The sequence below is a fragment of the Chrysemys picta genome, chromosome 11, assembly GCF_011386835.1.
Source record: "Chrysemys picta bellii isolate R12L10 chromosome 11, ASM1138683v2, whole genome shotgun sequence".
In the NCBI taxonomy this organism is placed as follows: domain Eukaryota; kingdom Metazoa; phylum Chordata; order Testudines; family Emydidae; genus Chrysemys; species Chrysemys picta.
In genome coordinates, this window is record NC_088801.1 from 1 (window position 1) to 17,069 (window position 17,069).

The following is a 17,069-nucleotide window of genomic DNA, read 5'->3' on the forward strand; positions in this document are numbered from 1 at the left end:
CCTGTCCCAGGCTGGGGGCCAAGAGACTGGGGGGTCTCTCCCGGGCTGGGGGCCAGGAGCCGGGGGGGCCTGTCCTGGGCTGGGGCCAGGAGCCGGGGGGCCTGTCCCGGGCTGGGGGCCAGGAGCCGGAGGGCCTGTCCCAGGCTGGGGGCCAGGACACGGTGCGGGGCCAGGAGCCGGGGGGTCCTGTTGCAGCGCTGACCCTCCGGCCTTTCCCTGCCTCCCGCAGATGAGACGTCGTTCGAGGCCGGGATCCGGGTGCAGGTCCACAGCCAGGACGAGCCGCCCTACATCCACCAGCTGGGCTCGGGGTCTCCCCCGGCTTCCAGACCTTCGTGTCCTGCCAGGAGCAGAGGGTGAGGCTGGGCCAGGGCGTCGGGGCGCTGGGGGGGGGGGTGTCAGAGGGGGGCAGAGCTACGTGAGGCTCTGGGGGGGGGTGGAGCTGGCCAGGTGGGGCCGAGGGGGGACAGAGTTGGTCAGAGGGGCTGGTGGGGAGGCAGAGTTGGCCGGGGGGGCTCTAGGGCAGTGGGCAGAGCTGGCTAGATGAGGCCGAGGGGGCAGAGCTGGCCAGGTGGGGCAGGTGAAGTGTAGTGGGGGTGGAGCTGGCTGAGGAGGTGGAGCATGCTGAGGGGGCGGGGCTGGCTGGGAGGTGGAGCTGGCTGGGGGGGTGGAGCTGGCTGAGGGGGCGGAGCATGCTGAGGGGCGGGGCTGGGCTGGGAGGGGCGGGAGCAGGCTGGGGGGTGGAGCTGGCTGGGGGGTGGAGCTGGCTGGGGGGTGGAGCTGGCTGAGGGGGCGGGGCTGGCTGGGAGGGGCGGAGCAGGCTGGGGGGGTGAGGTGCTGGGGCCTGGGTAGCTCCGAGGCTGTGGGGGGGCCAAGCCGGCGGGCGGTTCCCCTCCCCGGGGTGGGGGGGCCTGTAACATCCCCCTGCAGCTCTGGCTCTCCTAGCACGGCCCAGCAGTGTCAGGCGATGGGCCCCGGTCCCTCCAGCCTAGCGCCGCCCCGTCCCAGGGCGAAGGTGGCACCAGGAGCGTCCCTGCGCCCGGCCCCATGCGGGTGCTCTCCTGGGGGGGGGCTGCCTGCTTGCTGCCCCTGCCCTCACCGCCCCCTCCTGCCCGCAGCTCACCTACCTGCCCCAGCCCTGGGGGAACTGCCGGGCCAGCGTGCCCGGGAGCAGATCCTGCCGGGCTACGAGGGCTACAGCATCGCCGCCTGCCGCCTGCAGTGCGAGAAGGAGGCTGTGGTGAGCAGCTGTCAGTGCCGCATGGTGCACATGCCAGGTGAGAACCCCCCACCCCGCTCCCCCGTCCTGTGCCAGGTGAGACCCCCCCACCCCGCCCCCCCGTCCTGTGCCAGGTGAGACCCCCCCACCCCGCCCCCCCCGTCCTGTGCCAGGTGAGACCCCCCCCACCCCGCCCCCCCGTCCTGTGCCAGGTGAGACCCCCCACCCCCGCCCCCCCGTCCTGTGCCAGGTGAGACCCCCCCCACCCCGCCCCCCCCGTCCTGTGCCAGGTGAGACCCCCCACCCCGCCCCCAGCCTCCGTCCTGAGCCGTGAGACCCCCTCATCCCGCCCCCCCGTCCTGTGCCAGGTGAGATCCCCTCATCCCGCCCCCCCCGTCCTGTGCCAGGTGAGACCCCCCCCCGCCCCGCCGTCCTGTGCCAGGTGAGACCCCCCCACCCCGCCCCCAGCCTCCGTCCTGTGCCAGGTGAGACCCCCCACCCCCCGCCCCCAGCCTCCGTCCTGAGCCGTGAGACCCCTCATCCCACCCCCCCGTCCTGTGCCAGGTGAGACCCCCCCACCCCACCCCCCGTCCTGTGCCAGGTGAGACCCCCCATCCCGCCCCCTGCCTCCGTCCTGTGCCAGGTGAGATCCCCTCATCCCGCCCCCCCGTCCTGTGCCAGGTGAGACCCCCCCACCCCACCCCCCCGTCCTGTGCCAGGTGAGACCCCCCATCCCGCCCCCTGCCTCCGTCCTGTGCCAGGTGAGATCCCCTCATCCCGCCCCCCTGTCCTGTGCCAGGTGAGAACCCCTCATCCCGCCCCCCCGTCCTGTGCCAGGTGAGAACCCCTCATCCCGCCCCCCCGTCCTGTGCCAGGTGAGATCCCCTCATCCCGCCCCCAGCCTCCGTCCTGAGCCGTGAGACCCCCTCATCCCGCCCCCCTGTCCTGTGCCAGGTGAGACCCCCCACCCCGCCCCCTGCCTCCGTCCTGTGCCAGGTGAGACCCCCCATCCCGCCCCCCCGTCCTGTGCCAGGTGAGATCCCCTCATCCCGCCCCCTGTCCTGTGCCAGGTGAGAACCCCCACCCGCCCCCTGCCTCCGTCCTGTGCCAGGTGAGACCCCCCACCCCGCGTCCTGTGCCGGTGAGACCCCCCCACCCCGCACCCCATCCTGTGCCAGGTGAGTCTCTCTACCCCTGGACGTTTGCCTGTCGCACTCACCTCTGCTCTGTGCCCAGTGCCGTTTCCTGGCAGTCTGGTCGAGCCCGGTGTCACGGACCCCCCAGGATCGGGACCACAGCCCCAGGGTGGGGACAGGCTCTGGAGGCCCCATCAGTGGGCCAGGCCCCCGAGGGGTCTCACACCTGCAGGGGAAGCCACGTGGCTTCATCGCCTCCTGGGGCTGGACCCCTGGGCCTGCAACCCCCCTGCTGCCCCCCACCATGAGCTCCAGGCAGCGAGTCCCCCTGAGATAGACCCCGACGGAGACTTGTACCGCTTGGGGGGCAGCGCCCCCTCTGCCAGCGTCTGCAGGGACTCACAGCCAGCGCGAGCTGAAAGGCGGGTTATTAGTCACCTGGACCACCCAGGGAGCCTTGGGGAGCCCAGAGAACAGAAAGTTACAGCCGAGACCATCCTGGTCAGTCCAGGGCCCCATCCCTCTAACCTCCCTTTGTCCCAAGGCAGGTGCACTCAGAGCCCTCGGCAGCCAGCATTTAACTCCCCCCCGCCCCGCCCCCAGCCCTTTGATCCCGAGCCGAGCGGGGGGATGCGGCTCAGCCCCCTGCCCAGTGGGGGGGGGGTGCAGATCTCTCTGGGTCGCTGGTTGCTGGGGTCCGTGTCTGGGCAGTCGGATTTGCCATTGTCTTCTCAGAGCTCCACTGCTATGGGACCTAAGGGCCCAGACAGCTGAGAGCCCATCACACCTGTGTTAGCCGGCCCGGAGAGCGACAGGCCTTTCTATCCCCGAGGTCACTGCAGCACATAGGGGAAACTGAGGCACGCATAGGCTTCATGAAAATATTACAGCCAATTCCTGCTTCATTGCAGTGGCATTTCTGGTTAGGACATTGCAAGCAGAAGGGTGGGCTTGGGGACGCAGAAGGCTGTTTGGTGGGTTGGGGGGGTTCTCTGGTTCCAGTGTCAAAGGGCACGGGAAGGGGAGGCTCTCGCACCAGTCACCAGCCCTAGGACATAGGCGGGGATGCCACGATGACCTAGGACTGCTCTGGCCAGCCAGGATCAGGGCCTGTCTCTCTGGCTGTCCTGCCTTCACCCCGGCTTGGTGCTGCTGCTGTCTGGGCTCGGAGGCTCAAGTGAGAAGAGCGACAGGGGAGCAGGACAGAAGGGTCCTGGTGTCACGGACTCACAGGACTCGTGACAGGTTTCAGAGTAGCAGCCGTGTTAGTCTGTATCCGCAAAAAGAACAGGAGTACTTGTGGCACCTTAGAGACTAACACATTTATTAGAGCATAAGCTTCGTGGACTACAGCCCACTTCTTCGGATGCATACAGAGTGGAATAAATATTGAGGAGATATATATACACACATACAGAGAGCATGAACAGGTGGGAGTTGTCTTACCAATTCTGAGAGGCCAATTAAGTAAGAGAAAAAAAACTTTTGAAGTGATAATCAAGGTAGCCCAGTACAGACAGGTTGATAAGAAGTGTGAGAATACTTACAAGGGGAGATAGATTTCAGTGTTTGTAATGGCTCAGCCATTCCCAGTCCTTATTCAATCCTGAGTTGATTGTGTCTAGTTTGCATATCAATTCTAGCTCAGCAGTCTCTCGTTGGAGTCTGTTTTTGAGTTTTTCTGTTGTAATATAGCCACCCGCAGGTCTGACATTGAATGACCAGACAGGTTAAAGTGTTCTCCCACTGGTTTTTGAGTATTATGATTCCTGATGTCAGATTTGTGTCCATTAATTCTTTTGCATAGAGACTGTCCGGTTTGGCCAATGTACATGGCAGAGGGGCATTGCTGGCACATGATGGCATATATCACATTGGTAGATGTGCAGGTGAACGAGCCCCTGATGGTGTGGCTGATGTGATTAGGTCCTATGATGATGTCACTTGAATAGATATGTGGACAGAGTTGGCATCGAGCTTTGTTACAAGGATAGGTTCCTGGGTCAGTGGTTTTGTTCAGTGATGTGTGGTTGCTGGTGAGTATTTGCTTTAGGTTGGGGGGTTGTCTGTAAGCGAGGACAGGTCTGTCTCCCAAGATCTGTGAGAATAAAGGATCATCTTTCAGGATAGGTTGTAGATCTCTGATGATGCGCTGGAGAGGTTTTAGTTGGGGGCTGAAGGTGACAGCTAGTGGTGTTCTGTTATTTTCTTTGTTGGGCCTGTCTTGTAGGAGGTACCCAGAAGTCACTCGTGCTCTCTCTTGGCTCCATACGGTCCGGAGTGACTCTCAGCCAGCATAAAACAGGAGGTTTATTGAGCGTCTGAACCCAGCACAGGAAACTCTGCAGGCCCTTGGGCCTAGCAACCCTCAGTCCAGTACATCTAGGTCTCTCCAGCCTCCGGGGGGGCTCTGGCTCCGCTCTCCCCAGTCCAGCCGCCCCCTCCTTCCAGCCGATCAGCCGAAATCATCTCCACTACGGCTCCTCCCCTGTCCATTGTCTGCAGTCCCAGGTAAATAGGTCACCTGGGCCTCCTCTCTCCAGTCCTTTGTTCTCACCCCTGGCTGGAACCGGCTGGTCCGGTCACTGGGATCCTCTCTCGCCAGCCCATTGTCCTCCCACTGGCCAGAACCGGCTGACTGCCAAGCTGGGCTGGGCCTCCTGGTCACCAGTCGCTTTGTCCCCCATCTCCAGACCGTTGTCTGGGGTCTCAGCTGCTAGGCGAGGTCACACCTGATCCTCCCACCCCTCGTTACACACGCAGCACACAGGGAAACTGAGGCACACACACTGTTCATGGAAAACACTAAGAACATCCCCCCCGTCGTCACAATGAGATGCGCCTTGTTGAGTTTCCACACACGCGTAACCCCCGCTCCAGGCCCAGGGCTGCGAGTGCTGCTCCGGGCGGTGGCTTCGCACCATTTTCTTGCTGTGTCTTTCACTCCCCTCGTCCTGCTGCTGCGCGTCACTTACTGCGAAATGCGGCTGGTGGGTTCAGCATCCCGCTGCTGCCTGTCGGCCCGCGCTGGCTGCGTGTCCCTGCAGACGCTGGCGGAGGGGGCGCTGCCCCCCAAGATGGTACAAGTCTCCATCGGGGTCTGTCTCAGGGGGACTTGCTGCCTGGAGCTCACAGGGGGAGCAGGGGGGCTGCAGGCCCAGGGGTCCAGCCCAGGAGGCGATGAAGGTGTGAGACCCTACGGGGGGCCTGGCCCCTGACTGGGCCTCCCAGAGCCTGTCCCCACGCAGGGGCCGTGGCCCCGATCCTGGGGGTCCGTGACAGCCACGTCCCACGTAAGGGAGACGGTGGCGGGTGCTGGGGGGAAGAGGGGTTTTTACCCTGGCAGGAGGAGGAGCTGCGGGTCTGGGGGGGACCCCAAGGCTGAGCAGGGCACCCCAGGGGGAGGGGGCACCTGGGTCCAAGGGAGGCACCCTGGGAGGAGGGGATGCTGTGGGGCCAACAGGTGCCCTGGGGGGCCGAGGCGGGTGCCCTGTAGTGGGGCAGCCAGGCACCCGAGGTTGGCAGCGGCTCTGGGGCAGGCCGGGGCTGGCAGGGATCCGTGGGCATCTCTAACCTGGTTCCTTCTCCCAGGGAACGAGTCCATCTGCTCGCCCAATGTCTATATCGAATGCGCCGACCGGACGCTCGGTAGGTGCCACCCGGCATCGCGCCTCCCCCGGGACCACCAGGGTCAGCAGGGAATGGCCACGCCGCGGGGAGGGGGAGGGGCAGCTGGCACTGCGGGGAGGGGGAGAGGCAGCTGGCACCACGGGAAAGAGGGTGGGGGACTGGCATCATGGCGGGGGAGGGGCAGCTGGCACTGCAGGGAGGGGGAGGGGCAGCTGGCACCCAGGGCTCCGGGGGGAGGGGCTGGTGGGGAGAACACCCCCCGCGCGGGACCGTGGGGCCCGCCCTGCCCAGTGTGCTGGGGGCTTTGGGGCTGCGGGAGGGGGCGGCTGGGAGCTGGGGGGAGTGGGGCCCGAGGCCCATTGCCCTGCCATGTGCCGGGCAGACGCGGCGGTGGAGGACTCCCAGGATCGCTGCAGCTGCCCCACGCCCTGCAACCTGACGCGCTACAACAAGGAGATCTCCATGGTGCGCATCCCCAGCAAGGGCTCGGCCCGGTACCTCGCCCACAAGTACCACCGCAACGAGACCTACATCCGGTGAGCGCCCCCCTACCGCACAGCGCCCCCCTCCCCAGCCCCACAGCGCCCCCTGCCACTGCCCCCCGCTACCTCGCTCGCAAGTACCACCGCAACGAGACCTACATCCAGTGAGCGCCCCCCTGCCCCATAGCGCCCCCCTGCCCCAGCCCCACAGCACCCCCTGCCACTGCCCCCCGCTACCTCGCCCGCAAGTACCACCGCAACGAGACCTACATCCGGTGAGCGCCCCCCTACCCCATAGCGCCCCCCTGCCCAGCCCCACAGCGCCTGCCTGCCCCAGCCCTCCGCTACCTCGCCCGCAAGTACCACCGCAATGAGACCTACATCCGGTGAGCGCCCCCCTGCCCCATAGCGCCCCCCTGCCCCAGCCCACAGCACCCCCCTGCCACTGCCCCCCGCTACCTCGCCCGCAAGTACCACCGCAACGAGACCTACATCCGGTGAGCGCCCCCGGCGCCCCCCTGCCCCACAGCGCCCCCCTGCCCCAGCCCCACAGCACCCCCCTGCCACTGCCCCCCGCTACCTCGCCCGCAAGTACCACCGCAACGAGACCTACATCCGGTGAGCGCCCCCCTGCCCCATAGCGCCCCCCCTGCCCCAGCCCCACAGCGCCTGCCTGCCCCAGCCCTCCGCTACCTCGCCCGCAAGTACCACCGCAATGAGACCTACATCCGGTGAGCGCCTCCCGGTGCCCCCCTGCCCCACAGTGCCCCCCTGCCCCAGCCCCACAGCGCCCCCTGCCACTGCCCCCCGCTACCTCGCTCGCAAGTACCACCGCAACGAGACCTACATCCAGTGAGCACCCCCCTGCCCCATAGCGCCCCCCTGCCCCAGCCCCACAGCACCCCCCCTGCCACTGCCCCCCGCTACCTCGCCCGCAAGTACCACCGCAACGAGACCTACATCCGGTGAGCGCCCCCCTACCCATAGCGCCCCCCTGCCCCAGCCCCACAGCGCCTGCCTGCCCCAGCCCTCCGCTACCTCGCCCGCAAGTACCACCGCAATGAGACCTACATCCGGTGAGCGCCCCCCTGCCCCATAGCGCCCCCTGCCCCAGCCCCACAGCACCCCCCTGCCACTGCCCCCCGCTACCTCGCCCGCAAGTACCACCGCAACGAGACCTACATCCGGTGAGCGCCCCCGGCGCCCCCCTGCCCCACAGCGCCCCCCTGCCCCAGCCCCACAGCACCCCCCTGCCACTGCCCCCCGCTACCTCGCCCGCAAGTACCACCGCAACGAGACCTACATCCGGTGAGCGCCCCCCTGCCCCATAGCGCCCCCCTTCCCCAGCCCCACAGCGCCTGCCTGCCCCAGCCCTCCGCTACCTCGCCCGCAAGTACCACCGCAACGAGACCTACATCCGGTGAGCGCCCCCGGTGCCCCCCTGCCCCACAACGCCCCCCTGCCCAAGCCCCACAGCGCCTGCCTGCCCAGCCCTCCGCTACCTCTGCCCCCAGCAGCTGCTACCCCATAGTTCTCCTCTGCCCCTACCCCTCAGCACCGACTGCCCCCAGCGCCCACCTGCCCCTGCCCCTTGTTACCCCTGCCCCATAGCACCTTCGTGTCCCCCGGTTCCTGCTGCCCCCAGCGCCCCTCCTTGCCCCCAGCACCTGCTACCCCACAGTGCCCCCTTCACCCTGCCCCCCAGCACCCCTCCTGCCCCCAGCACCCGCTGCCCCCAGCATCCCCCTGCCTCAGTCCCCTAGTGCCCCGTGCCCCAGCCAGCATCACCCCCAGCCCTACAGCACCCAGCCCCATAGTGCCCAGTGCTCCTGGGCCCACACCCACCCCACGGCCCGACAACTTCCCACAGTGCCCAAGCTGAGCCCCCCCGCTGCTGTCCCTGACATTGTGCCCGCCACCAAGCCCCCCTCGCTGTGCCCGCGCTGACCCCCTGTTGCTGTGCCCGTGCCGAGCCCCGACGTTGTGCCCGCGCCGACCCCCCCTTGCTGTGCCCGTGCCGAGCCCCTGCTCCCGTTTGTCCCGCCCACAGAGAGAACTTCCTGGTGCTGGACATTTTCTTCGAGGCGCTGAACTACGAGGCCATCGAGCAGAAGAAGGCCTACGAGCTGGCGGGGCTGCTGGGTGAGTGGCTGGGGCCCTCGTGCCCCCTGGGCACCCCCCGCGCCACCCCGCCCATCCGGGGGTGCCCCCACCCCATCCCCCCCGTCCCTGGTACCCCCTGTCCCTGGGCACCCCCTGTGCCACCCCGCCCATCCGGGGGTGCCCCCACCCCATCCCCCCCTGGCCCCTCATGGCCCCCTGGCCCTGGGCACCCCCCGTGCCACCCCGCCCATCCGGGGGTGCCCCCGCCCCATCTCCCCACCCCTGGATGCCCATGAGCTGCTCCACCCCCAGTGCCGTCCCGCCCAGTCTGTGGTGCCCAGGGGCCATCCCCCGCCCCTACCCCCGGTCGCCCCAGGACACAGCCCGAGGGAACCTCTCACCTCCCCCTGGGCGGGCACGGACGGGTCCCGTTCCCCGCACACGCCCTGGCCGTGGGCAGAGCAGCCGCCCAGCACAACGGGTACCCGAGGGACGGGGGCGCTCGGCCCTCGGGTGCCCTGGGCGGGGCAGACGCCAGGCAGGGACATGGGGCAGCATTCGACTGGCTGTAATAACCCCTCCCCCCACTCCTCTCCCACCCCCCCCACTGTCCCCTCCTGCCCCCCCTACGGCTCCCCCATACTGCTCGCCAACACCCTGCCACTGCCCCCTGCCACTGCCCCCTGCTCCTGCCCCCTCCCCCACTCTCACTAGCCCCCCATGGCTCCCCCTCCCCCCACTGCTCCCCAACACCCTCCCACTGCCCCCTCCCCCACTCTCACTAACCCCCATGACTCCCTCTCCCCCACACTTCTCCCTCCTGCCCCCCCATGGCTCTCCCCTCCTCCCCCTACCCGCCCCTGGCACCAGTGGCTCTGGGGAGTCAGTCAGGTGCCCCCCAGCAGTGCCCTGCCCCCAGGGCCTGTCCCGGCCGATGGGCGCAGAGGGCTGAGCCAGGCTGGCTCCGGCAGCCCCTTCCCCCCATAACCCCCAATCCCCCGTGACCAGCTCCCTCTCTCCTGCCAGGGGACATCGGGGGGCAGATGGGGCTGTTCATCGGCGCCAGTATCCTGACCATCCTGGAGATCCTGGACTATATCTATGAGGTGAGCGGCAGCGCGGGCAGCTCCCAGGCCTGTGTGGGGCGGGGGCAGGGGGGGGTCACACAGACCCTGGGCACCCGTCTCTCGCCCCCCATTGCCGGACGGTTCGGCCCGGCGTGTGGGCTCCACACCGCCCCCTGCAGGCCCCTGGTGTTCTGCCAGCTGGGGTGGGGGTGCACTGCTCTCCCCATGGCTCACCTCCCCTCTGCCCCATCACGCCCTGCGAAGGAGCAGGTGGCCGGGGGGGGGGGGGGGGAGCAGAGTTGGCGGGGGGAGCTCCGAGCTGGGCAGAGGAGGGGCCAACCCGCCATCCTGAGTGAGTATGTGTGAGTGTGTGTCTGGGCGTGTGTGTGTACACGTGTGTCTGGGCATGTGTACATGTCTGGGGTGTCTATACACATGTGTCTGGGCGTGTCTGTACACGTGTGCGCTGAGCAGCCCCCCCCCACGCTCTCGCCTGCCCAGGTGATCCGGGACAAGGTGAGCCGGGTTCTGGGCCGCTCCAAGCCGCCCCTGAGGAAGCCATCGGGCAGCATCGCCACGCTGGGGCTGGAGGAGCTCAAGGATCAGGTACTCGGCCCCGGCCCCGCCGGCAGCCCCCGGGCGTGGTGAACGGGGCCCGGCCGGCGACACCTGGGGTGTGTGGGGGGGGAGAAGGGGGCGGGCCAGTGAGACGCCCGGGGCGGGGGTGGGGGAGGAGTCTAAGTACAAGGTGGGGGTTGTAAGTGCGGCGCTGACGGTTCTCACCCCTTGTCCCTGCGCCGCGGGGCTGGGGTCAACGCTGCTGGGTTCCTGCCCGGAGGAGGCTCACTGCCAGGCTGGGCACGGCCCCGGGGCCCTCCGTCTGGCTAGGTGCACCCCCCGGGGCCCCGTCGGGCTGGGCACGGCCCCTGGCCCCCCCTCAGGCTGGGTGCACCCCCCGGGGCCCCGTCGGGCTGGGCACTGCCCCTGGCCCCCCCGTCAGGCTGGGTGCACCCCCCGGGGCCCCATTGGGCTGGGCACTGCCCCTAGCCCCCCCGTCAGGCTGGGTGCACCCCCCCGGGCTCCGTCGGGCTGGGCACTGCCCCTGGCCCCCCCGTCAGGCTGGGTGCACCCCCCCGGGCCCCGTAGGGCTGGGCACGGCCCCTGGCCCCCCCGTCAGGCTGGGTGCACCCCCCCGGGGCCCTGTCGGGCTGGGCACGGCCCCTGGCCCCCTACCAGGCTGGGTGCACCCCCCGGGGCCCCGTTGGGCTGGGCACTGCCCCTGGCCCCCCCGTCAGGCTGGGTGCACCCCCCGGGGCCCTGTCGGGCTGGGCATGGCCCCTGGCCCCCTACCAGGCTGGGTGCACCCCCCGGGGCCCTGTCGGGCTGGGCACGGCCCCTGGCCCCCTACCAGGCTGGGTGCACCCCCCGGGGCCCCATTGGGCTGGGCACTGCCCCTGGCCCCCCCGTCAGGCTGGGTGCACCCCCCCGGGCCCCGTCGGGCTGGGCCTGGCAGGTCGTTCAGCGGGTCCCGCTCCCCAGACACGCTGGGTTTTACCCTGTCTCAGCCCATAGAGGTTTTGGGCTGGAAAGGCCCAGGTAGTCCTGCCCCTGTGCTGGGCTAGGCCCAAGTAACCCCAGCCTGTCCCCGACGGGGGCTTGGCCCACCCCTTCCTAAGAACCTCCCGGGTCAGGGGCTGCACCGGCTGCACTCTGCCGCTGCCCGTCGCCCCGGCTGTCTGGGCAGGTGCCCGCTAGTGCTGGCCGAGGTGTCTGCTCGTTACAAGGGGGCCCTGCGGCCCCGAGACTGGCCCACGGCGTCGGCCCCCGCAGCTGCGTTTGGGGCGCGTTAGCAGCGCTAGGCCGGAGCCCAGGCCCCGGGGCCGGGCCGTGGGCGCAGTGAACCCCTGTGACATGACGCTGGGAAACGCTGCTGTGAGGCGCCGGCGCTCGCCCAGGTCGCGAACTCGCCCGCTGTGGCCGTCAGAGCGGCGCTGGCTCAGCACCCGCTGGATTTACTTTAATTTCCTCCTAGTGCAAAAATCGAAGTGATTAAACCTCCTTGGAAATGCTCATTGCTAGCGTCTGTGCGACCAGCAGCACGGCCCGGGGACCCCTCCTGGGCCCCAGGGAACCAGCCCGGGGCCGGCTGCCTGCCCGGGGGCCTGGTGCTGTCCTGCCCGCAGGGGCTGGAGTCTGTGGGCAGCAGCAGCCTCGTCCGGCGCCCCCCAGCCTGAGCTACCGGACGGGAGGCTCTGGGGCCGGCTGCGCTGTCGCTCTGGGGTCGGTCGGGGGAGCTCTGTGCGTGGCAGCAGAGTCACGCCAGGGTCCCACGGTGTGGGGCAGACCTGAACCCCGCCCTAGTGAGCGGCATGTGTGGGGCCTGGTGCTGACTATCCCGGAGGGATGCCCGTGGCCGCCCCGTCACAGCAGGAGCACGGTGACCAGGCCGCGCTGCCCCCTGCTGGGCAGGTAGGGCCGGTGTCCGGCAGGTCCCTTGTCATGTCCGGATTGTGGTCCTGCTGCGATACCTCTGGGACAGGAGTTACAGCGGCACTGGTTCCCCCACGCGAGGGGAGATGGACGGGGCTGGTGCCGGGGCGAGGGGTCCCGGCCCTGGGGGCTGGTGCCGGGGCGAGGGGTCCTGGCCCTGGGGGCTGGTGCCGGGGCGAGGGCTCCCGGCCCTGGGGGCTACTGGCCGATACAAACAGCTCCGGCCGAGTCGCTCCATACGGGCTGGTGTTTCTAGTGCCTGGCTGCAGTCAGGGACCCTGGGGGGTCGTTCAATCTCCAGCCGGTGGAGCGAGGGGGAGCCAGGCCCAGGCTAGTGGCGAGGGGTGTTTGGCCCCTGCAGGCGATGGGGCCTGGCCAGACCCTGCCCTGGGCTGTAACCACGTCCCCACACACACGTGGCGAAGCCAGGGCCTGACACAGCCACCTGGGGCCTGGACCGCGGCTGGATGGCACTGGGCTCCTCGCCCCGGCCTGGGCTCTCGGGATGGGCAGGGCCTCGCCAGCAGGAGGCGCAGAAACGCCTGGGAGAGGGGGCGGGTGTCGGCTGGGGGAGGGGAAACGTATGGCCCAGCAGAGCCGGCCCACGGGCCTCGTGGGCGGGGAGGGGTCTCGAGGGGGGGACACCAGGCCTGGCTCCCTGGGGGGCGGGGGGGCCCTGGCTGCGGCGCTGACTTTGCCTTCCCCTGCAGAGCCCCTGCGGGACGCTGGGCCGACACGCCGAGGGCGCCTACAGCACCAGCATCCTTCCCAACCACCGCCACCGCTACGCCCACCAGGGCATCTTCGAGGACTTCGCCTGCTAGGCCGGGCTCAGCACTACGGACGCGACGGGCCCCACGACCCCACAGTCTGCACGGAGAGCGGGGCCAGCGCCTGGCACGACGGGCACCGGGCCCCTCCCCTCCCCAGCCGCCCCCCCCAGCCCGTCAGCCACGCCTGGTGCCTCCCGGAGAGGCAGTAGATGCTTTGGACCCCACACCCCTGCCTGCTCGCCTCCCCCGCCCGGACCCAGGACTGGCCCAGCGCGGCAGCCCCACGCCCAGCCAGCGCCAGGGTCGGCCCAGCACGAAGCACAGGGCGCAGAGCCGAGCCGCGCGGCCCTGCCCCGGGGAGCAGCCAGACTGGACAGACGCGGCACCGGCCAGAAAACAGCCCGGCCCGAGATCGGGCCCAGCGCGGGGACTGGGGGATGTGGGGGGGGGGGGGCAGGGACCACGTGTAAATGCTGCATTTGGCTGTGGAGGTGAACCCTCCCCCCAGTGTGGGTGAACACCCCCCCCCCGTACACACCCCCGGGGGGGCTGCAGCCCAGTCGCTCCCACCCTGCGGGGAAGGGGCCTCGCCCAGAACAGCCTCGGGCCGCCAGAGAGCCTCCCCACAGCAAGCGCCCCCTGACCCGGCTGCACCAGCCGGCTGCATAACCCCCCCTGCACCCCCCTGCCCCCAAACTACCCCCACGCATGCCCCGTCCTGCACCCCATCTCGGTGCAGCCCCCCCCCCCCCCGAGCTCCCCACACCTCCACTCCGGTGTAGCCCCACCCACGCACAGACCTCACTTCTGCCCCCTCCGGGGCATCCCGGCCCATCTCCATTCCTTGTAGCCCCCCTGGGGATCGGTGTGTCCCGCCCAGCCCCTCTGCACCCGCCCCCACCACTGCTTCCATGTAACACTCGTCTCCTGGGCCTGTGGCCACCCCGGGCCGCCTGGCTCCTGCAGGGCCCACCGGGGTGTGGGGGGGAGTCAGGGGCCGGTCCCGTCAGAGGCTCTGACGCTGTCTGGGAATGGGGCCCAAAACACCTTGAGCCCGGGTTGGGGGGGGGAAGGGGGACAGCTGGGTCTCAGGCCCTGCTCCGGTGCCCGTAGTGGGGGGGGGCAGGGCCCAGCCTGACCTACTTCCCCTTTGCACTTCGCTGGGCACTGCCACCGCCTGTGGGCACCGCCCCCCCCCAGAGCACCCCACAGCCCCTCCCAGCCCCTGCCCCCCCAGCCCCATCCCTGGGTGCTGAGCGCTGCTGCCCCCACCCCACACTGTGTGTTTGTGCCCCAAGCCCTGCGCCCCCCCCCCCATCGCAGCGACCGGCAGAGCCCAGGCTGACGGGCCTGAGCTCCGATCTCCACACTGCCAGCCGCTGCCTGTGTCACCCGACAAACCCCCACCCCGGGGTGCTCCCACTGCCTGCACCAGCCGGGCCCTGGGGTGCTGCTGGGTGGGTGGGGTGGGCAGGGCACAGCCCCTCGGGGGCACCAGGTGTGAGGGGGCAGCACCCAGCCCCGAGGGGTCACCGCAGCAGCAGGGTCCTGGCCGGGGGGAGAGGGGCCCGCGCCTTGCGCTGTAGTTACAGTTTCTGCTCCCGGGGTAACGGGCCGGCAGCAGGACGTGGCTGGGGGCTGAGGGGGGTGTCGCCGTGTGAGCATTGGGCAAGGGAGGGACGGCCCCTTCCTACCCCTGCAGGGGCTCTTAGCCCTTCAGCACCTTCGCGTTCAGCCCCAGGCCCAGCCTGTGTTCCCTTCCCCACCCCCAGCTGCAGGGAGTGGGGAGGGGAGGGGCGGTGATGGGGGAAGGGCCCCCCCTTAAGCAGACTCTTGACCCCCTCCCCATGAGCCCAGGGCTCAGAACAGGCCACAGACTGAGCTCCTGGGAGCGTCCGGACCCCCTCAGGCCGCGTCCCGGCGTCTGCACGGCCATGGGCTCCCCGGGGGGCTGGACAGACAGACGCGCACGGCCACGGGCTCCCCGGGGGGCTGGACAGACAGACGCGCACGGCCACGGGCTCCCCGGGGGGCTGGACAGACAGACGCGCACGGCCACGGGCTCCCCGGGGGGCTGGACGGACAGACGCGCACGGCCACGGGCTCCCCGGGGGGCTGGACGGACAGACGCGCACGGCCACGCGCTCCCCGGGGGGCTGGACGGACAGACGCGCACGGCCCCGCGCTCCCTGGGGGGCTGGACGGACAGACACGGGGCAACGGGCGCCCCGGGACGCACACACACAGCGCTGTGCACCCGGCTGTGCGAGGGTCACACTGACAGACCTGCATGAAGCCTGGATTCGTGGGCCCACAGTGCCATGAACCTGCACACGGCACAGTCCTGGGGCTCAGGGAATGCGCCCCCGGGCGCCCTGGGAATGGCCTCTCAGGAGTGCCCCCAAGGGGGTGCGCACTCAGACACACCCACGTGCCCATGTGGGCACCCGGCCGGCCCACGCCCCAGGGCCCGGCAGCCACAGGCTGCCTGTGTTGTGCTCCTGGCTGCACCCAGCGCTCGCATGATTGGCTGTGTCAGAGCTGAGCTGGGCACAGGCCTGGCAAGGGGGTGTCTGGGTGCAGGGGGACAGACCCCCCCCCATGGGAACAACAAGCTGGCAAGCAGGACAGGAGGCTGAGCTCCCCCATGCTACAGCCCCGGTGTGTGCCCGGCCACATGTCCCTGCCACTCACACAGCCACGCGGTCCCTGGGGGACAGACAGACAGACGCCAACAGGCATGCAGCCCCTGGGGGACAAACAGAGAGACGCAGGCTGTCACTGGGGGCGGATGGACAGACAGACGCACACAACCCTGGTGCCCGTGAGGGGTGAGGTCCTGGGGGAGGGGCGCAGTCACCCCATTGTTCTGCTGAATGTCAGAGATGCGAGTCCCCGTTTTATAAATGTACAAACTGCTCCGTAATAAAGAGGCACAAGTAGACCCCGAGCCGGGCGCGCCGCGTGGTGTCCTGCCGCGGAGCTGGGCTGGCCGCGAGGGCAGCACCCCGATGGCACTGGGGGGTGAGCCAGGCGCCCGTAGAGCGTGGGGCGAGGGAGAGACCGATGCCCCAGCGCCCATCAGGGCCCTGCCCCATGTGCAGGCTGCCTGCTGCTGCAGCCGCTCCCACCCAGAGCCAGCAGCTCCCTGCCCGTTCCCCGCCCCACGCTCCACCCTAGGGCAGCCGGCTCCAGCTGGGTGGGAGAGAATGCCCCCCCCCCGCATCGGGAGAGCAGCCCCTGCCCAGCCTGGGGCGTGTGTGTGGGGGTGTCAGGCTCCTGAGCGGTGCCCCGGGGGACCCCCAGGCTGCCAAGCCGGGTTTGCCTGGACAAAGGAATGGGGGGGGGGGGCTGCCAGGGCCCCTCCTTGTGCTGAGCTCAGTGGGGGCCCCGAGCGCGTGCAGGGAGGAGTGAGCCCCATTGTCCTCCTGCCACGTGAACATGCTGCCATCACACACACACACACACACACACCACGCACGTGGCCCTGACGAGGGGCAGCACTGACACCCCCGCTCACAATTCTGCCCCCCACACACACCCTGAGGAGGCACTGGACGGGCTGTGGGGGGAGCCCACTGTCACGCTGTCTGGAGCGGCGCAGGACCGTGAGTGCCAGCCACAGAGCAGAGCGTCAAGAGGCCAGGCAGACGCCCCGAACTGGAGTGTCCATCACAGATTTCACCTGCCCAGTAACAGGTGTGAACACCCGAAGCACTGCAACAGTCTGACCGGCGTCACAGACAGTCCCCGTGGGCTCTCTGTCCAGCCGGCCACCCAGCAAGCTGCTTCGGGATCGCTGGTTGCCAGGCACCAAAGATCACAAACGATTCCGGTTACTCCCCATCTCCGAGATCAGCCACTTGCCCCAGGTCAATTTGTACCTAGATCACACCCCAGAGACAGGGCCTGGAGCCAGCCCTATAGTAACTGACTGAGGATTTACTAACTAGGAAAAAGCCATGAGAGAGTTTGTTCCAGGTCAAAGCAGGGCGCGTCTACACACAACTGAGTGACAGTCGGTGGGTCCAAAAGGTGACCCTCGGTCAGCGCTGACTGTCTTTTAGGGCTGACGCAGGCTGACCCCGGGGATCTCTGCTTCGGTTCGGTAGCTCCGCCCTGGGAGCCTCCAAAGGGCAGAAGAGAGGAAACATTTTCTTGTCAGCTGT

General features: G+C 69.1%; 1 protein-coding gene across 1 annotated transcript; it reads left to right on the plus strand.

Annotated features, from left to right (window-relative positions):
* Nucleotides 1-201: 201 nt before the first annotated feature.
* On the plus strand, nt 202-13,100 carry LOC101951329 (acid-sensing ion channel 4; the record flags this gene model as incomplete). Its single annotated transcript, XM_065562299.1, is given in 10 exon segments — nt 202-304; nt 307-356; nt 1,119-1,155; nt 1,158-1,277; nt 5,947-6,003; nt 6,368-6,521; nt 8,518-8,609; nt 9,597-9,676; nt 10,139-10,243; nt 12,838-13,100. Coding segments are annotated over 10 exon segments (912 nt in total), but the record flags the coding sequence as incomplete, so codon positions are not given.
* Nucleotides 13,101-17,069: the final 3,969 nt, after the last annotated feature.